General features: G+C 35.9%; 3 protein-coding genes across 3 annotated transcripts; 2 read left to right on the top strand and 1 right to left on the bottom strand.

Moving 5' to 3' along the window:
- Nucleotides 1–3,061: 3,061 nt before the first annotated feature.
- On the bottom strand, nucleotides 3,062–7,985 carry LOTGIDRAFT_138086 (hypothetical protein; the record flags this gene model as incomplete). Its single annotated transcript, XM_009048436.1, has 3 exons — nucleotides 3,062–3,130; nucleotides 3,322–3,547; nucleotides 7,849–7,985. Coding segments are annotated over 3 exons (432 nt in total), but the record flags the coding sequence as incomplete, so codon positions are not given.
- A 2,958-nt stretch (nucleotides 7,986–10,943) lies between these two features.
- On the top strand, nucleotides 10,944–11,915 carry LOTGIDRAFT_138071 (hypothetical protein; the record flags this gene model as incomplete). The annotated part of the gene is made up of 3 exons (XM_009048435.1): nucleotides 10,944–11,189; nucleotides 11,379–11,541; nucleotides 11,722–11,915. Coding segments are annotated over 3 exons (603 nt in total), but the record flags the coding sequence as incomplete, so codon positions are not given.
- A 1,570-nt stretch (nucleotides 11,916–13,485) lies between these two features.
- On the top strand, nucleotides 13,486–16,450 carry LOTGIDRAFT_237889 (hypothetical protein). Its single transcript, XM_009048434.1, has 6 exons — nucleotides 13,486–13,598; nucleotides 13,921–13,984; nucleotides 14,354–14,418; nucleotides 14,819–14,885; nucleotides 15,016–15,229; nucleotides 15,439–16,450. Exons 1-6 carry the CDS (start codon nucleotides 13,589–13,591, stop codon nucleotides 15,766–15,768), a joined length of 750 nt encoding a protein of 249 aa, XP_009046682.1. The 5' UTR covers nucleotides 13,486–13,588; the 3' UTR covers nucleotides 15,769–16,450.
- The last annotated feature ends 5,685 nt before the right edge of the window (nucleotides 16,451–22,135 follow it).

Here is a 22,135-nt window from a genome sequence, read left to right as displayed (position 1 = left end):
GTGATTTTAAGCGCACTTTTTCTCGGGAATAATTGTCTCCTAGAAATATGGAAATGCAATGTTAAAATAAGAACTGAAAATTACTAAAGCGTTGCCATGGTATTGGATGAACTTGAAACGAAATTGATTAAATATCATGAGGGCATTCTAATTTGTGTTTTGCTTTGATTTGATCTTTTATTTCTCTGATTCTGATTGACCTTCTGTTTGCCGAAAATTTGAGTAAATTATATCCCTATTAATTAATCAAAAACCCTCATTAAGTCAACTGTTTTGACATTTCTTTACATGAAACTAATGCGATGTAGAATATAGTCCTTCCCCACGCACTTAGTTACTAACCACTTTACATAGCAACCATAGATGCATACTCAGAAAAAAAATAGTCCCTTCTGTCATGCTAGGTCACTAATCAATTTACATCCTACAGGGTTATCGTAACTGCATTACTCAAAAGCTACATATTCATAATTTAATTTTAACGACCTCAATGTAAATTTTATAAAAAATGTTGGAAACCTGCCCAAAATCATTAATCTCTCATTTCAAATTCCATCCAATACCATTATGTTTTCTATATGCCTATTGAAATTTTCAATACACATATAAAATTAGTTGCCAACCATCTAAATGTCAGAAATTCAAGGCTGCATGAGGTACCAAAATCAGCTTGAATTCTGACACAAGATGTTGCTAAGCAACGCTGCCATCAAGGCTACCACGGACTCACCGACAGAAATTTCTTAATTTTAGCAGCTAGAATTTCATCCCTTTTCCATTGATCATCATTACAAAGTTCATTAAATTCACCTAGATGGGAAGAATCATGGTTAACATACACAATGTCAAAATAATGTGAACTCTATAAATAGAATGCTTCATCAAAAATTGTAGAGTGGGATTAGCAAATCCTGGAGGTCTAACTTAAAGATAACCTCAAGAGGGCATCATTCAAAGGGACCTCAGACAATTCATTGGATGGCACAAACCAAGCATTTTCTCTTAAACAATTTGGCTAAAACATATTACATTTCAATAGGAAGAGTATTTTGGGGTTTTGATATAGAGCAAGGGGGTTTTGATATGGAGCAAGGGGGTTTTGATATGGAGCAAGGGGGTTTTGATATGGAGCAAGGGGGTTTTGATATAGAGCAAGGGGGTTTTGATATGGAGCAAGGGTTCCAAGACAAATGAAAGGTCTGTACATACCTTTTTCACTGACACTCTCCGACTCTAAATCCAACTCCTCACAACTTGAACACTCTGGTGTTGATCTGATCTCATCCTCGGAACTACTAAGGGATTGCTGACGCTGCTTTTTGCCGCGCCGATGCTTATGGGGCTTAGGGGGTGGGGGTCGAACACAATCTGATGGATCAGAACTCAGTGAATCATTTCGCAGCATGGATTCTAATTTCTTACGATTGTTCTTGGCTGAGCTCGGATCTAGATGTCTCTTGTCATAGAATTCTCTGGAATCCTCGGAAGCCGTTGGTGTATCACTAGCATGATCGATTAAAATGCGATGACGTGGGATCGGGGAATCCTTAAAATCTGACAAATCACTTTCCTTGTAGCGTCCACGTTCACGACTTGGAGATCTTCGCGGATCCTTTCCAGTACGATCTCGATGGTGTCTATTACTCCCTCGTCGGTCCATACGATTTTCCTCACCCTGCTGTTCAGCAGAATGTGGATCGAGGGGTTGATCACGATATTCTCCTGACCCTTCTCTCACTTCCCGAGTGTCCCTAGGTTCACGTAAATCACGATTGTGTGATGCATGTGCCACATCACGTGTATCACGAGCTTCCTGCATCTCAGCAGTGCGATCTCTCGAAGAACTATGTTCCCTTCGTCCGTTCACAGGGGATTGTCTGTACCGTTCTGGCAGTGGTTGATCCTTTTTACGTTCCTTTCCAGCTTCCCTCTCTGCTCGTCTCCTCTCGTGGTCTTCAGGTCTCTCTTCAGCTCGTCTTTCGTGCCCACTGTGTGATGTGTGTGCACTGCGTGTGGAATGGGATGAGTGTGACGAATGTGTGCTACCATGGTTGGAACGCTCTCGACCATCCCTGAAAATATAAAAGTCAAAGAAAATGTAAAGGTCATTCAGTCAATAAACAAGATCTGCATCATAGTTGCATGCACTTTCTGAAGAAATAGATTCAACTACCATTAGTAAAGATACTCTTTGGAAGGTTTACAGATTTTTTAAGAAATGCTTTTACCTGTGCCGGCCTTCCCTTGAAGGATCAGCTTTAGCATCTCTAGGTTCTTCTCTAGGATCCCTTAATGCCCTTGGATCTTGAGGGTCTCTTCCTTCTCTTGGTTCACGATTTTCTCTAGGCTCTCTTGGATCACGATTTTCCCTAGGTTTTTGAGGATCACGATTCTCTCTAGGTTCACGGCCTTCCCTTTGTTCCCGACCTTCGCGTGGTTCTCTAGCATCTCGAGGTTCTCTGGGATGATTTTCAGATTGATCATGCTTACTCCTATCACGTTCACGAGCATGTTTCCTATCTTCGGGATGTTTTGGTGGAATAACAGCCTGGGGATCAGCAGAAGGGTCACGCGATCTTGAAGTACCATGACGGCCCTCACGGCCTTCACGATTACCCTCCTGCTGTTGCCACTCCTGGGCATAGAATTTTTTATCAGTTTCTGAAAGCCTGCTTTCACTGTGGTGTCGTGCACGTGCAGGAGCCCGCTCCTTCCCACGACCACGTTGCTCGGGGATTTGTCCATGTTCCCTCAATTTCTCCTTTTCCATATTAGGGTCTTTATTGGGATCCGAGGCTTTTATTGTGTTGGGATCCGTCATTGAGAATTGACGTTTGAGTTCTTTCCCTTGTAGACTACCGGTTCGCACAAAACTAGTTTTATCGTGTTTTTCAATGTTTTCTTTTTCAGAGCCCTGACTACTGTCTTGTTGCTTTTCCAAAATTTTAGGCTTTTTCTCATTCGGTGGGCTCACATCAGTTTTCGTAGATGTGGTTTCGCTTCCAGTGCCTGATGCTCCATCACTGAGAATGTCTAGAGCGACAGGTTTGGCCATACCTCCATGATACCATGCTCCTGTTTTGGCCAGAATTTCCTGCTTTTTGCGGCATAAGTTACAAGACCAGACAACCTGAAAAAAAAAACAGAGCAGCTGTGTTGAAAAATATCAGATGTTACTATGCCTTATGTGTCTACATGACATTGCTATGCATTCTTATTCCACACTCTCAAAGCCTTGTCAAATTCCATTGCAGACACAATTGTACATTGCCATGTATATATTTTATCTTTACATGAAATTGAAAAGAAAAGTTTTCACACACTAACCTGGTCTTTATTTGTGGGTCCCTTGATAGTAATCCGACCTCCACAGCGAGCACATGACTTGGTATTACAGTAATGACAGCTATGACCCACACCGTCTGCGAACTTGGTCTTATGGCACACCTGACAGACAGCACCAATATCTTCTGGAAGGTTCTTCAGGGTCTCTTCATTAAGTTTTAAAACAGATTGCTGATAATTTTCAAATTCATCTTTCATTTGCCTGGAAAGAGAAATTTTTATTTGCTTTGAATATAATGTTTTGTGTGAATCATAAGTACATGATCTTGTCTACATATTCCCTCATTGCTCTAGTCCTGGTTATCTAGTCTCCAGAATTTTTCATTTAAACTACAGCATATTTGAAGAACATTTCGGGGATATGTTGAGTGCTTTTTTTTTCATTCTTGGAAATAAATTGGGAGATGTACTCTGAATTTTATTTCAAACTGCAGAACTATTAGCAATCGTGCTTGGTTTTTTTTATCACAGATGCCCAATTTAAACAGTTGAAAATTAGACGACAATACTTCTTTAAGAACACATGTTAAAGTATTGGAGAAGTGGTCTCATTAAACGTCCCCAAAGGCTCATTTATATAATGTTAAATAATCCTGAGTTAGGGTTCATAATTTCTACAGACATAACGAATTCAGCCCTCTGCATAATTCAATTAGAATTGTCTAGAGGTTTTCTGTAAATTTCTGAATTTGATTAGGCTATTTATTCAATCAATAAATGAATACATACTATAACTTATATCAAGTATTTAACAAAGTATATATTTAACACTATTCAACTCTATTATATTTACTACCATGTTTCACTGTGGCAGGTAAACCTCATATTAGGGATTGAGGTAATAATTCTTCAAGATTATGCATGATTATCAATCACATTACCTCAATATTTGGTTGTATTATGACATGTTTACCCTAAAATTTGAGATATTTTCCAAATATATAAATTGTTTACCAAATAATAGGCTGTTTTATGACATGTTTACTTTATAATTTGACATATTTTCTAAATATATAAATTGTTTACCAAATAATACGCTCTTTCTGACATGTTCACTGTAAAATTTGACATATTTACTAATCATATAAATTGTTTACAAAACAAAGGTCAAAAAGGCTTTTTAATAATATGTTTACATAGCAAAAATTGTTTGCTGAATATGTTAATTGTTTACTAAATATGTTAATTGTTTACTAAATATGTAAATTGTTTACTGTATAAATAAATAGTTTACTGTATAAATAAATATTTTACCAAATAATGAACTATTTTATAATATATTTTCTACTCATATAACAGTTTATGTGCTTTGTTAATAAAAAAGTGAGTTATACCATAATATACCCCTTGTGTTTTCTGTTATATAAGAGTTTATTCAATAGTATATTATATTTAACAATTCACCAGTTCGATATAATTAAATTATTCTTAAAAAATAAATAATCGCTTTGAGTTCTTAGATCCGATAATGACTCACTTTCAAATTGTTTATTATTAAATCGTGAATCCAATAAAATGTACAACTGTTTATATTATAATATGAAATAACCTTGCGAATGCCCCAAAATTCAGCACATGTTGATGTCTTGAACATATGGTTTCTCCAAATTTTTCAACATATTCAGACCAATTGAATATATTATTAAACGCTAAATATATTTAAATGTAGATCTGTTTACTGGTATATTTCAATATGAAATAACCTTGCGAATGCCCCAAAATTCACCGCATATTGAAGTCTTGATCTTGTGGTTTCTCCAAATTTTTCAACATATTCAGACCAATTGAATATATTATTCAAAGCTGAATATATTTAAATGTAGAACTGTTTTTATTATAATATTTAAATGTACCCTTTACTCCCACATATTAATTGTTCACTACTAGACTCAGGGTGGTCTAGGATACTTAATATTCTATACAAAATGATAAAACAAAATGTATTGTATTGAAATTGTTTTCAATGTGGTTTCGTTATTATGCTGCTAAAATTTTATCGACAATTTTATGGTGAGGGCTTTGTTGTTCAAAATTTATTATGTGCTTGGTAGTTATACTGACTCAGCTGTTGGGCTTCTGGTGGTAAGCAAACCTGAGGGACCGATTGGATACCTTCATGGGTCAAGATTTGAAGTGATGCAGAGTGGAAGGGCTGACATGGACAAACCTCTAGTCCTTTGAATTGGTGATCAATTGAGGTCCCATTACCTAAAGACCAATGACAGAAATTGAAAAAGAAATTTATATTGTCTTTCTCCATTAGCATAGTTAGAAGTAGAAAAGTAGGATTTTAAATATTAATTTTTGAATTCCTCTAATTCTTTTCCTTTTTTGAAATCTTTATAAATGGTTCTTGTCTCATAACATTTAGTTGTAAAAATTTTAAATGACCCTCAGAGCCTTGGATTTATTTCCTAAAGAACAATCATTCAACATGATTCATTGAATTAATGAAACAATCTGTAAATGACATCATAGCCTTCTATTGTATTTGTAAACAACTTTATCCAAATAATATGGTTGAAAATGACTTTAATATTATCAATATTGGATTTTTTATGTTTTATATTCAAACTGTATAATACAATATGAAGTTTCCTATCCTACACATTAGTCCAGGACAGAGGAAGGAGCCTATTCTTTTTCATTCTCAAATTGTCAAGAGATCTTTAAGCTTAAAGCCTAGGTTTAAAATCCAAAGGTTTGAGTATCATCCCAACCTATGCAAGAATCAAAGCCTAGATCACTTGGTTCAATTCAAACATAAGAGTCAACCTGGGAGACTCCATCACTCCATTATAGTACTTCATCAGAAACACAGAAATTATATCTCTTACCTACACTCATTGTTCCTAAGTTTTTAATCCTAACATAAGGTCATACTTCCAATGAGAGACTTTCTACAATGGCAACAGTATCACGAACCTCCATATTATGCATCTGATCAAAGTCATCAGAGACACTAAATCCATAATCAGCTGGAGATCTGAAGTAGGCCTGCCCTGGGTGTCCATGGTATTGATGCCCATATTGATCATTATTTAGCAATAACCTAATTAATACCTATACAGTACATTTATCCATTTTTAATGCGGTGTATATTTTTGCAGCCCTGTCCATCTGTTCATATTAAAAGATCATGGATGGGTTTGAATGTTAGAATTATTCTTCTCCTGATATTGCTGTGAAATTAAGTCATGGATGTTGTTTTATGTGGATGCTTTATCTCCAAACTTATCCATCAGCAGGACATGCCATACTTTACCAGTGTACATGGACAAAAGCTTCCAGTTGTTCACATAGGACAATAATGGGGCCTGGTCTGACACATTTAAGATCTTTGACAGTTTGCAAAGGACAAATTTCCTTAATTGCACGCAGCCTGGTTTTGCTTTTATTCATTTGCCTAATAAGGTCATTTCATAATGATTGTATAATGATATATATACCATTATTCAGTATTAGGGATGCCGAATTTCATATGTAGAATCAAATAATATATACCATTATTTATTATAAGGGATGCCAAATTTCATACATATAATGATATAATATACCCTATAAATACAGACTAATTATCTGGTATATAACACTAATTACTGGTAATTATAGACAATAAATGTTATTGGAACTGGAGCACATTAATAATGAATTGGTATATACTTTTAATATTTGAATAGTTTAGCCTTCAGAACAAAACCTTCAAGCTTTCAGATTCAGCATTAGTTTTGTCTGTGAGCTTTATTGCTTATATTCATACTTTATATCTGTCAAAATAAACCCCAAGAAATCAAACATTTTGCCATATTAGTCTAAACAAACCCCTGAATTCAAAACAAACTTTATATCTGTCAAAACAATCATACAAAGTCATAACATGTTCGCATATTAGTCTAAACAATTTTTTTAATTCAAAACAAACTTTATATCTGTCAAAACAATCACACAAAGTCATAACATTTTCCCATCCCATTTTCCCAAGTCAAAACAAACACCAAGAAATCAAACATTTTCCCATATTAGTCTACCTCTACCTTAACTTCAAAACAAACTCCCATGCAAGTCAAAATAAATACCCGTATTAGTCAAAACAAACCCATAAATTCAAAATAAACTGCAAGTTAGTCAAAATAATGATAAAAACCCTCGTATTCCCACTGACGACCCGTTGCATATATTAATAGGCAATAGTGATATTATTTACGGTTATCTTATATGCTTCACTGCTTATGAAAGACAATAAGTGGAAGGCAATAGAGTTTTGTATGGACTATGGGATACGTACAGTATAGCTACGAGATCGTGGTCAAACACGTAAAAGGGTAGACGGCTAAGTGGGTCAGTCTGAAAAAGGAAAGATAAAGCCAGATAAAGTGTTAAAATTTTAATCTTGTAGTCGCTCTCCATTTTCAATGTCAGTCTATACCGTTATTTCAGAATAGCCTCATTTCAGAAGCAAGATGGCGGCGACTGAGGAGACAGTTCTCAATCCAATGTACTCACCGTATCATGTCTTGCTCCTTTTCTTCTTCTTCTTTCTGCCGCTGCAAGACATTTTCGATGACCAGCCGTTCATCTTCCGTCAGATGATTCAGGTCCGGCATCGGAGGTAGCGATGGTCTCCGCGAACTAGTCGACATTTTGCCGTTTGAGGCGATGCAATTTTGAGGCCGATAGCCACTGAATTACTAATTCCACTGTATGGCTAAAATAGTCTGCGGCCCCTTAGATGAGTGACGCTTGCTTGCGAGTAATCACCATCCTTAGTCTTTACTCTTATCACATCCTGGTTATTCCATCTTCTTCACTAATCCTTTAAAAAAATAATCCAAATGGAATGTAAGGGCGACATTGAGACCGCTATTTCGTACTCTTCGGCACGCGCGAATTGCCAATTAGATATATGCGTCGTGCATAATTTTAGCCTCGACAAGCCAGTCGCGACGATTCCAATAATGGCCTAGTCTTCGATCAATGTAGAACCGGCGTGATAACCAAGACTAGCATAATTTAAACACACTTTTCCATCCAATGGAGGAATAAGGCGACGTGACGTCATCGTATTCCAAGACCTAGAGTCGGTGCTAACGGAACGTATAATAGACTAGATTTGATTGGGTTAAAAAGGTTTTTATCGGTTTCATATCCGAGGAACAAAAGGGCAATTGGCAAAGTAGTATAATTAGTCAATCAACGCCCTATTGAAATCGCTCAACATATGGTTTCATTATGGACTGATTATTTGTAATCGTTTGATTTGTCTATATATCGGCTCTCCCACCGCTAATCATGTGTTGTAAACTTTGCTTTCATGGAGCGTAATAGTATCGCTTTAAAAGGAGCATGCTTAAGCGTACAAGGCGAAGGAGTTCTAACCAATTTATTATTGTCGGGCTTCGGCTTAAAAAAAATAGCAGAAGTCTTATTAATATTGATGAATAATTGAAAAAAAAAGACAAATATCTCCTGTCTTTCCAACTAACTCCAAGCTTAAACCCTCCTTATGGTATTTTTCAAAGAATTGGAATTTAGCTGAAGTATTATTCATAAACATTTTTCTGTAGGCTCGACCTTCGTCGTAACATTAGTAGCCAGGTAGTCAAGGCGACACAAGGTACATCAACGGGACTCTAAAAATAAAGGGGATATATATACGCGCAATAACGCCCGGTAAAAGTGTGCGTTGTTGGCAATATTATCCGTAACATGATACGCAACGTTGGTAAAGGCTCCGTTGCCGAATATCATGTGTGTTGGTATATTTGCTAATTTAGTTCTCTAAGATCTCATTTGTGGAGCTGTGAACATCAAACCATGCGTTTACCCCTTTGGACCCCTAATGTAACAGCATGTAATGGATCAGCATATTAGGTACGGTATCAGCCGCTTTCCTTGAGGTCAGCGTAACCGGGGGAAAATTTTGGAAACCGTTAAAGGCGGTAAAGTATTTCAATTGCAGCATTTAGTGGGATCAATGGTATCGATTTGACCCTAATCTTATGGGTAAGTTATGCTCACACGTGGGTATTGTGGACTTAGCATGACTCACTAGTCTACATTGTGTACAGGGTGAACCCTTATCGCTTTGAGTCCATAGCCATAGAATTGAATCGACGTAATCGTTTAAAAGATATGATATGGGGATCCGTTGGACTAACAGGAGTCATCTTTAGGGAAAGATCTTTCAGAATTTGTGGTACTGTTTAAGAAGATTTTGACGCTACTGAGGGCTTCTACCAACAATTACCTAGTCTGCCATATGTGCATTATCTGCAAGTGGGTGTTATCTTGTCTTTTACCAAGCTACCAACCACAGTTGGCCGGATGTCCACCACGATTGTCTTTGGATGCATATCCCTTGTCCAATGTGACCTTCAGGATGAGCGCGCAAAAGAATAATTCGGCTTCTCTGTCCATTACATACGTATGTAAAAAATTGAATTCTTCGGATAGATTTCTTTTATTCACAAACGTCTCAAAGAAGGCGGACTAAATAATCTGAACTTCATTCAGTGATTGATCATCGTTCAAAAGAAAATCAACGCTTTGCCCACAATCATTTTAACTTGTAGAAGGGACGCAACTCTTATAAATAATTGATACTTTTCTGATGAGTCGTTCCAACCAAAAGCATTGTTGAGCTTCACTTAGTCTCTAACAGTCGGTTATACAATCTCCCCGGTTGGTCTGTCCATAACATTATTGATGTTTGCACAAGAGTCGGGTTACAATCCAATCGATATCAGAAGAAAAAATGGGGACTTCCAAGGGCTCAGTGGGCCAAAGCATTCTAGAGCGATTGACCGATCCTTTGACGTATCAAGACGAAAATTTTCCACGTTAACATGTTTACGACTCGAAGCTTTGTTTTTCTCTCGAAAATCGATGCCCAGTTATTAAAATTCCGTCAAACCCAAATTCTGACATTTGCATGAATGAAATGGTGAATATATTAACCGAGTTCTCTCAATGACATTCACAAACTTACACCCCTATAATCACTAGTGGACTAGTCTAATCGCGAGACTCAGGCGAATCTATTGGTGAAAATAGGGAGGGAAATCCGTCAACGTTAATGAGTATCGTTGTCCATCGTTGATTGGTGAATCGACCACTTCCTAGTCATTTCATTGGTCAGCTATTAAAAGAAGTTCTATTTTTAGAACATGACGACATTTTAATAGATATATCAAGGGATTGCACCATTTGATATCAGTTTTATCGTTAAATATCGAGATATGAATGAATTATAGTGGATCTTCGAACACAAACCCCGATAGAAGAAATTCCGATGCGCAAAACAGATTAAACGGCCTTAAAAAGTGTGAAATACAATCAAGGAAATCCAATATAACTTCTTTAAGGAACTTTTGAAAGAAATTGAAAGCTGAAAATGACACGGAGAATGCAGCATCCAACCCGGACTCGGAACCGGACAGGCACCACTACCACCGACTTAGACAGAAATCATCATCATCATCGTTTCTCTCGATCGACCACCCGCCAGTGTTTCTCTCGTTTCTCCCTTCCAAAACAGGAAGAAGGAGCTCGTGAAAAGCGCTTCTACTACTGGGACAGTCCGTGCGTCTTGGAAAGGTTATCTAAGTATAAACTTCAGCGTACAATTTCAGCCATGGTTTAAATTCATGAAATTGATCGAGGATACACACGAGAGCGGTCTGGTAGATTGTGACTTCACACCATGCCGAGATTTCCAGGACATGGAGTTTTTGATTGGTTCCAAGAGAATAAGATATGTGCCCAATGCTGGTGGCAATTCGGTCAATTCCGAAGTGCTGTCTTTCGAATTGTTGGGTCGATGTTTCGGAGCTAGATTGGTCAAGGTGAGTGTCTAAGCCGTTTTCATTCTATGTACTTTTTCTCTCTTCTGTTTACCACACAATATAGACAGAGGTCCTCAGTGAAAGCATCATCATCTTCCTCTGCCGTACCTTGCATTCTCTCTAATCATGTCCTTAGATCCCACAGACCGAAACGAACTTGACTGATTAAATTATCCTTTTCCATTACAGACTGAAATGGAGGTTTCTTATTTCCCCCAGGGTGGCTCCATAACAGATTACGTAACAGAGATTGGTGGCACAGTTCTTGGAGTGTCTGTGACCAGAGCTATGAAATATTTCGGAGACTATACAGAAGAGGATGCTCATCACTTATTGATGAAAAAATTGAGAGGTAGGTTGGACGCTTTGATGTAGATTTAAATGTCCTTTTGGCTTTAGATGCTTAATCCGTTGTACATTGCTACATGGAAGTATCGTGCCCAAGTAGCTAATCGAAGGAGCTGTGCATATTGCTAAATGACCGTTATCAGAAGGCTTCAATTATTTTGAAAATATGATTGTTAATTTTCAGGGGTGAACCAATCTTCACGTAATACCTGCGAATCGTGGACCAAACAGATTCTCCACGTCTGGACGACCTCGGCACACGTCACTGACGTCATCACCAGAGTCTACGACAGTGACATCCCAGAGGACCTCAAGAGTAACACATTAGTATTGGTGTCAACCGCTGCTGAATCCGACTTCATCTTCAGCAACAGCTGAGCACGGCGACCTGATCGATCTCTCCGTCATTTTGAAGATTTTTACGTAAGCTAACAGTACATTTGAAGCAGAGATCTTCAGTGAAAGCTTTGGCGTCTTGCTGGAGAGGTTCTTTCAAATCTCTTTTGCCATACAAGAGATCCAGCACAGCAACCATCAATAAACGTTGAACAGTGAAAAATGTTTGAGCTTGCAGTCGTTCAATGGTAATTGACATCTTCAGTAGAAGCTTTAGCATCTTCGTAAACTCCTTTGGGATCTCTCTGACCATGACAAAGTTGCCAATTTGGACCAGTTTCCAAATGTTACCCACATACAATTAATTACTTGATATTTTACTAGATCCGTCCAAAAGATGACCCAACAACATGTGTCAGATCAAATTTCTTTGAACTCTACCAGATCAAATCATTGCACATCGCCTCATCGCCTCATCGCACAATTAATTGTATAATATGTCCATGTTATTTATTATCATCACATTTTTGTATTATATACATTTGTATGTATTTTTATTACTTATGTATTATTTTGATGTATTTTTATAGTATTGTTGTATTTGTATTTTGTTGTATTGTTGTTATTTTGTATAGTCGTATTAAAAAATATACATAAAGCTATCGACTCCTTCTTCTTTGGCTCTATGGTACGTTGTTTCCCAAGCGAATACTGGTTTAGTATCTCCTGTTATTCCCCGGGTCAAGGGGTGTTTTCATGAAATCTTTAAGAACGTCTGAAAAGTCAACCGTTAAGATACTGTTAAGGGGAAGTAATTCATCGGAGAATAATAGGTTTTTTGATAAGATTTGCAGACCCCAACGTCAATGTGTCAAGGGTTATAGATCGTACTGTCCGCTGATCTACCCTCCTTTGCATATGGCTGCTTAATTGTAACCAACCTAGTGATCGAACGCTATATTTCCTCCCCGACAAAATAGTTGTTTAATTACAATCAACCAAGTGATCGAACGTAATATTTGACCCCCTCACGTGGTTATATGTAGTCGATCAATTTGTTATCAATACCGGATCAAATTACCAATTTATTTATTTATTACTTGCTGTATATTGTTGCCAATAAAACTACAGGACTGATGTTTAAAGGAGCTCTTCCGCACATTCTATACGTTACGCGTTGACGCAATAGTCATTAAAAGTCGTTGACGTCATAAATTGCGCCAAAATCGACCCCGCTCACCTAACCGTCCCGTGTAACGTCATGTTGTCTACCCAAAAGAGCATCCTGTTTTATGTACGAAAAGCTCATTCCTGTACCAGTTTAGTGCTGCATGCAGATCCAATTGCAACACGACAAACTGGCATTACATCCATATTTAAAGCGAAAATTTCCGTTGGAATTAAATCAGCGCTTCTGAAGCATCTCGCCGATTGTAATTCTTTGGAAGGCAACCGGTTAATATCGTGGAGAGGTAATACGATCTCTTTAATCTAATCTCGTCGTCTGCAATGGGACAATCAGATTTACATAATATGATTAGTGGATTAAGACAATCGAGGTGGCGTCATTGACAACGGCGCCTAGCAACTTGTATCGTGACAGTGGATATTTAATTCGGATTAGCACGCTTGTTAGTATGAGGGCACATCGCAGGGTTAATTTGCTCATTTATTTCATTTTATGACGGTCATATTTGGAGTAAATTTCATTCACAATGGCCACAGGTAAGCTGTATTTTCAATTACCATTTATATTTAGATGCTCCCCTTGAATTATGTTGATATACGCCTCGCATGTTCATATTTTACAATTGTTTAATCTAGATATAGATGTACGAAATGTACACTGTTCAGGGTTTTTTCGAGTGTCCAAAATGGCCAATGAAATTTAAGGTTGCCCGACCCATACTTTTGGGAGTAGAATGATTTTTGTACGAGGGGAAATTCTACCTTCTATGTCCGACCACATGAATCCCATCTTCGTGCGAGATCAACACAAACCCCTTGAGCTAGTCCATTTAAATTTATTATGGTTTTAATTTTGCAGCAACACGAAGAATCGATGTGCTTGCCAAACCCAAATCAGTTCATCCAGAGCATTCAGATGATAGGTAAGCTTACGACTTAGTTCAGTTAACAAACATCGTAGGCGAGTAACGACCTCATAGATGGCTCGACCGTTTCGTTAAATTGGGCTCTTTAAATGTTTCATTTGAAACAGATCTTCCTCATACCGTCATTATAAAAAACAATTTATGCTTTGATGTGAACCGTAAACATTACCTTGTTTATCAAAGATTATCTTTATATCTTTTACAGTAAAGTGATACATGGATTGACTTAAAAATTCAATAGATTATGATTAAAGGGATATGTCTATTGTAGTCGAGGGGATTTTTATATTTTTATAAATTTCTTTTAATATTTTATTATATTGTTTTTCTTGTTTACTCAATAGTATTTGTTGTTTTTATTTTAAGACGTTCTGTGTATTGGATTGATAGGAAACCCATCCAGCCAGGTCCAGGCGGTACTACAAAAATTGGTAAGTATCGGTCTATACTCGTCTTATTCATTAGTTTTTTCCAAGATGATTTATCATATTGCCAATATTTGTTATTAGTTTGCCAATATTTGTTATTAGTTTTCTCATATTTGTTATTAGTTTTCCAATATTTGTTATTAGTTTTCCACTATTTGTTATTAGTTCGTCAATATTTGTTATTAGTTTTCCCATATTTGTTATTAGTTTTCCAATATTTGTTATTTGTTTGTCAATATTTGTTATTAGTTTGCCAATATGTGATCCTTAGTTTGTCCTTTTTGGTCATTACTTTGACACTATTTTGATCATGACTTTATGACTATTAATTTGTTCGTTAGCTGGTCAGTATTTTTGCATTGGTTTGTTAATACGTTTAATTAATTTTTTTCTCATATTTCAGTGATAACTGGAAGGGTAGAGGAACTGTCAAAAAGTAAAGATGTTAACAAGGAATATGTTTATCATAGGTAAGAATATCATATAAGAGTTATTGCCCTTGATTTTCAAAATTCCAGTTATGGATACTATGGATCTTGAGAGTTTCTTGGAAAAGACATAGAAATATTTTATTTATTATTGTTCCTTCATATTTTTCAGACCCACGCCCATATGGGAAGTGAAGCCGGGTGCCCTCAAAGCTACAGCATCTGGGCGGGTGGAGCAGCTTAGTTTGCACAAAACATACAATAGACATCAAATGGAAAGACCACCCCATACTACAGTCACAGAGGCAGCAAAATCTGCAAATATCACAGATCGATTGGAAAATTTGGCCAAACCCAAAAACAGGATTGATAGATTTGAAGTTAATGTAAGTGTAAGGGCTCTGAGTTTTAGAGTCTTCAAAAATCATAGTTCATTGCTTAATTGCCCCATCTTGTTGACCTTATTATTTTTTTATGATTTGGTATATTATTACCCCGAGGAAGTATGACGAATGGGGTGTGGTTTGGACACGGTGGTCACTGCTTTACCTGTCCAATCAGGATCATTCATTTTTCTCTTTTTTTCCATATCCAGGAAAAAGAATGGGGAGAAACCCAGCCGGTCTCAGAAGCAGCCAAAAAGGCACGAATAACCGAAAGAGTCGAAAGTTTAGCAGAACCCAAACAGCCACATTCACAATTTCAACCGGCTAAACCTATAATGTGGGAGGTGTCCGATCTCGCTATCAAGGCATTAGCGTCCTTACGACTTCAACAGCTGTCACGACCAAGAAGTCGAACCATGATCAAAGACGATTATGATCCGTACGTAGTGTCCCGTGCGGCGCGGAAAGCCAAAGCAACTGGACGAGTTGAAGAACTCTCTGAGCCTATCGAGAGGAAAAAGCGGGACAAAAAAGTGTAGATGGTCGGGGTGAAAATATCTAAAATAGTTCCTGTTACTTTGGTGGTTTGTTTGCGTCTCTCGTAATTTAAGTCTTTCGTTTCCCGAACAGTATTTTGTAATTGGAAACTTTGGATGCCGAATCATGGCGGGTAAAAACATTTAAGTGTTTATCGGGTGTTGGTAGATACTCAGGGTGGTAATTTAGATCTTTTGTGTTGTAGATGTAATTGAGATCTTCTGGATGGGTGTTGGGATCTTATTGGCGAAAATTTTATCTTCTACTTAGAATTGAAACCTCCTGTTGGTAATTGAGTTTTAATTGTGGTGAATGAGGTCACTGGATGAGAATCGAGATTTCTAAGTTGGGACTGAGATCTTCCGTGAGGAAATTGAGATCCTCTGGGAAAATATTGTAGATGTAGTATAAAGTGTGTATATAGCAAATGTACATTATATAACTTTTAGGGATAACCATTGTTAAGTTATTTTACATTAAATTATTTTTTGTGCATGCTTTTTTTTTTTCGGAGAAGTCGAGTATCTTGGAAATTTCCTCCATTTTTTCTTGAATATTGTTTGTACGATTAGACACAGATTGACGACCGACCTAAATTTTTTTATTACCAATTATTAAAAGTTATTCATCTGTACCATTATATCATTTATTCAAGTGAAACTAAAAATAAACTTTTCATTCGTGAAGATGTCATGAAAAGGGCGGTAGTAGATATTACCTTCGAGATGTTATTCAGATTGTTTAAAATTATAAACACCCATTATTAACATACATCTCTGCTGGGCGGATATACATTTGATAAGCAATAATGTCAAAACTATTCAAGTTTTGGGTAATGGTTAACATGTAGAAGAACTGGAAGGTTTTTGAGGGGGTAAGATAGTAACCAGGAGATACCGAAATTTGCGAAGAAGGAAGGATAGAATTTACATGGGGGTTGGAAGAAGACAGAAAGGGGGGGGGGGGAGAATGGGGATACAGGTAGTTAAGAGGAAAGGAGAATAGGCAAGTAGAGAGAATGACGGGGCAAGAAGAGAAAAAACCAGGAGAAGAGGCAGTCAGGGGAAGTAGAGAGAAAGGCGGAGGATATTGATAGAAACAGGGGGTGGGGGTTGAGAGAGTAGGGCAGATATTAAAAATGGGTAGAGTGCAAGGAGATGAGGCAGAAGGGGGGAATTAGAGAGGAAGGAGAAAAATGTTGACATAGGAAGTAGTGAGAAATACGATAGATTTTGAGAGAAACAGGGGGTTTTAGAGAGAAAGGGGGAATTAGAGAGGAACGAGTAGATGTTGACATAGGAAGTAGAGAGAAAGACGATAGATTTTGTGAGAAACAGGGGATGAGGCAGACAGAAGGGACGATATTGGAAGGAATAGGGGGGGATTAATGGGGTACTCTCTTAAATTGAGAGGTACTCATTGTACCTCCGTGCAATGCTTCGAATTACAGTACTCCGAAGACTTATTATGGATCGCCGATTTACACCGACCTACCTTAACGACTAAAATAGGTTTTAAAAAATTTCCATAATTAGTCTCAGTGGTCAAATAAAATTTGAGAGAATTCCTTCCCTTGAAATAAAACGTATATAGAACGTTACTATTTAAACTTAAAAAAAATGATTCGCGCTTCATACAAATTCCGTTGCAATTCAAAATATTTCGGTTGTAGATTTAAGATCGAGATATCGCCTCTGATGTCTAAAATAATATTCCAGTTGACACAACTTTAATCGGGTTTGGATAGTCCTTTAAAGAATTGCACTTGCTCACCACATTATGCTGAATACCAGGTGCAAATACCAGGTGTAGGATATGCAATAAAAAAATTCAGGAATCTTATGAACTGAAAACAAATCTTAATATTCCAAAATGTTTTTTTAGAAAAGAAAAAATTATTGTAAAATGATCATCTTGTCCGATTTAGCTCGTAATTATTCCCCAATTGTATCTTTTCCGTTGAGCTCCGCCAGTTTTCAATATTTATCGCTCTGCTCATGCGCGCAGGTATATTGTCATTAAGTCGGAAGTAAAGACGACACTTACTAGTGCCAGTTTCCTATTACTGTATATTTTATTGTTAGTGGTCATTATAACAATTACTGAATTGATATACATTAATATACTCCTAAATTACTGTGTAATATACGGATTAATATACTACTGCACGAGAGACAAGTGGGCGTTTAAAAGTCTTTCGTTTGGTGTTTATATCGAGCAGTGATTTGTACGGAATTTTCACCTGTGAAGTAGCCCATATACTTAGGTAGTCAATCAGTACCAAATGGCCTTATGCATATTTTCTTTCGTTTAACGGTAAGTATTGATATATTGTGCATTTTAAATCGAATCTGGAGCAATGAATATCTCCAAACATGTCCTTATTGCGTATTTTATGTATAACACACCTGAACAGCGGGAGTCTTTGATGTTTACCTGTATCTATTTTTAGTAACAAATATTACTATTGTTAAATCTGGGCAACCTTGAGGTTTTACTCGACATTTTAATTTGGCTTTATGTCCATCATAATTGTCGTATATGTCAGGATAAATGATAGAGGGTGACTGGAGATATTTTTTGGGTCAAGGGTAATATGAACAAGGTGATAATAAGCACAGCATATGAAATTTACTGTGTCATTGATATGTGCATTTTCAATGGAGTAACCAAAAGGATTCTTGAAATTTTAAATTTTTGCCAGTCATGTCTGACCTGTCTGTTTCTTCAAAATAAATATAGCATTGGTTTTTCTCCAAGAAAGTATCAGTTTTTAAGAAAACTTGAATTTCCAAATGAAAAATGAAATGATACATGTGGTGAAATTAAAAACCTGCTAATTAGTAATAAATGAGGCAGATAGGGTTAATGAGATTACAGCAGGTAAGATGATTAGATGGGTTAATAAATGTTGGTGATTCATACCTGATTTATTATTGATTGATTAGTAGTCATTAACAATTAGTATTTTTCCTCGTTAGGATATGTCTACCAGTCATTCTGTCATAGTCATTGGTAGAGTAAAGTAATAGGTAATACTTTTTTATATATAAGTTCAATTGATATACAATGAATTTAGTACGAAGGTTTAGCATATGTTGAAGTTATATTGATTTAGTTTTGATGTTTAAGATGGGTTCCCTTATGAAAATGAAAATGCTAATACTTATATGAATAGAAAATAGAGATGCTCAAAAAATAACAGTTTGTTTCACATGTCCATGATTAATTTATAATTAGCTGAATTAGAAGAGAATTACTAGCAGACTGTACATACATGGATATTTATGTTTGGTTAAAATTAAAAATTATATGCAATAAGAACATAATGATATGATTAAGAACACATGATAATTAATTAAAAACACTAAATATTCAAATAGTTTGCTTAATTTGACATTAAAAAATAAGGAAACCCATCTTTAAGTATATGTAGAAGTGGAACATAGTATTTAATACTAAATGTAATGTTTTCCTGGTTAGTATATAACAGCAGTACTTTAAATATAGTCATTGTAATACCAAGACATGTTAGGTTATTCTGGAGGGTTTTAGATTTAAGTTTCAGTTTCATTGGTTTTAAATATACTGGATCTCCCTAAATAAGGCAAAGACTCACATAGGCTTAATTTCACTTCTAATTTGAGCAGAGTTTCAAATTATATTCAACTTTTCAGAAACTGTATGTGCACTTCTAAAATAAAATGGTAGAGTCAATACAATGAAAAAGTGGTAATAAATAGCCTCATTGTAGCTTTCTGTTGATTCAGAATTATATTTTTAAATAATATGATGTAAAATGTTTGCTTTTCCTGTTTGCTTTGAGGATGATAGTTTAGACATTTTAAAATAAAAAAACTTCTAGAAGTACACTTCATTTTGTCACAAATGCAATTACATTCATTCATTTCAAACATTCCTTCAATCATTAGTTTCAAACATTCATCGACCATTCATTCATTTCAACCATTCATTTCAAACTTTGTTTCATTCATTCCAACCATTCATTCCAACCATCCATTTCAACCATTCATTCATTCATTTCAACCATCCATTTCAACCATTCATTCCAACCATTCATTTCAACCATCCATTTCAACCATTCATTTCAACCATTCATTTCAACCATCCATTTCAACCATTCATTTCAACCATTCATTCCAACCATTCATTTCAAACATTCTTTCATTCATTTCAACCATTCATTACAACCATTCATTTCAAACATTCTTTCATTCATTCCAACCATTCATTTCAACCATTCATTACAACCATTCATTTCAACCATTCATTCCAACCAACCATTCATTCCATCCATTCATTCCAACCATTCATTCCAACCATTCATTTCAACCATTCATTTCATCCCATCCATTCATTCCATCCATTCATTTCAACCATTCATTTCAACCATTCATTCACACTTTTATTTCCATTGTAAAGTTTTGGAAATTCAGTTTTTATCCTTTGAATCCAGGAAGTGTGTGGAAGATGACTAAATATATAAAACCAAACCCATTTTTAATCTCATTGATAATCTGGTCATGTGTCCACTTGGCAATGTTGACCAGCTAGCTAGATTGATGTTGACTCTAGAATTAGCACATGGACGCCATTTAAAACATTTCCAAATTGAAAATAGTTTAACAGAGAGCAAAAACATTTGTAGATCATGGTAAGAGATAGTTTTGAAAGAGCTTGGATATATAAGAATAGGAGAAGAAGGACCTTGAGAGGTGGTAGCTTCTCTTAACTAATATTTTTTCTAGCAGTGCTCCAAATATTGAGCAGTGCTCCAAATTCTTCAGGTCCTTAACATAAAATGACAGGTTTCAAGGGTATATAAGCTCTGCTCCCCAAAAATAATTCTGGCTAATGCTCAGAATGATATATATTTCTTGGTATTAGGTATCCTTTTTTAGAAAAAGTGGTTTTTTGATTCCGTTTTCTGTTTTATTAATGATATCCCGAATGGTTTAAAAATGTTGATAAATTAAAGCTTGAATATTCTCACTCTTCGGGTCACAATAAAAAGGATATTTTGAAAGAATTCTTTATATTTAGAGGACAAGATGGTCTGGCGTTTAAAATGTAAACACTCAGTGTTTATTCTTTAAGTGTTTTGTCTTCTAGAGTACACATGGGCAGCCTGCCTAATTCACATTGTCATTCAAATATATGGGTACAGTCACTTTTCTATTTTGATAAAAATTGAACATATCAAAGACCAAAGATCTTGGCAATAATATGGCAATTTATACCTGCCATGATTGCCATATTACAGTTTGTATAGACTATTCATGTAGCCAAATGGCAGAATAAATTAGACTATGCAGACAGCTCAACTTGAGCTCTATCAGCTGGTAAAACAAATATTTAAATGACTGTAAAGATAGCAGAAATTGAGCTCTATCAGCTGGTAAAGTAAATATTTAGATGACTATACAGGTAGCTCTAATTGAGCTCTATTTAGATGACTATACAGATAGCTGAAAATAAGCTCTATCAGCTGGTAAAGTAAATAAATAGAGAACTATACACGAATATTAAATTGTGCTCTATCAGCTGGTAGGGCTAATTTTGAGACACGACATTGACAACTTCTCTCCTTGTAATTTTCTAATCTGACACTTTAAATTCATGTTTAAACAAATGTCATCATCTTAGATTATAGATGACTGGTATATATATATATAACTTCATACTTGTATAGTATATCAATTTGACCTCAATTTATAAACATTTCTGGATTGTTAGCTTTGTTAGACTTCACAAAGAAAGTGATTGAAATTTCAACTGAGATTATCCCAGCTCCTGTGCAACAAGTTTAGGACCAAGCTTATGTTTTTTGTAAAGGTATTTGGATTGTTACTGTTGTAAGATTTCTTAAGGAAAGTTGTTTAAAATTTAACTGAGCTAAATCCAGCTACTTTGTAACAAGTTTAGGAGATTTCAAAGGGAATATTCTTATATTCAATTCCTTGCTTCTGATCAGAAAGATTTTAGTCTCTGAAGCTCCTGTTTTGTAAGTTTTTTTTCTTCTTTTTTTTCCATTTCAGTTGATTGTTGTTTTAAATCATGTTAACTTTGTTGGCTCTAAAACAAATGTGTTCCTTACATAGAGAATTTTCTTTTCGTCAAATCCCAGCTCCTGTCTTATAAGTTTTTCTTTCATTTACTTGGGACCTTGTTTGATAAATCTATAAAAAGTTCAAATTTACTCCCCAAAATATCCCCAATAGTTCAAGTATCGCTCTAAACCAAACTGTCAGATTTTTTTTTAAAGAAACTTTTCCATTCAGGTTTTTTAATTGTTTTTCTTATACCTGACCTGAATAGTTCAATGTTTAGAGGTCGTTTTGGTCTGGT

The sequence above is a fragment of the Lottia gigantea genome (genome assembly GCF_000327385.1).
Source record: "Lottia gigantea unplaced genomic scaffold LOTGIsca_121, whole genome shotgun sequence".
NCBI classification, from domain to species: Eukaryota; Metazoa; Mollusca; class Gastropoda; family Lottiidae; genus Lottia; species Lottia gigantea.
Note: the sequence above shows the minus strand (reverse complement) of the source record. Positions and strands in the feature narration are given on the sequence as shown.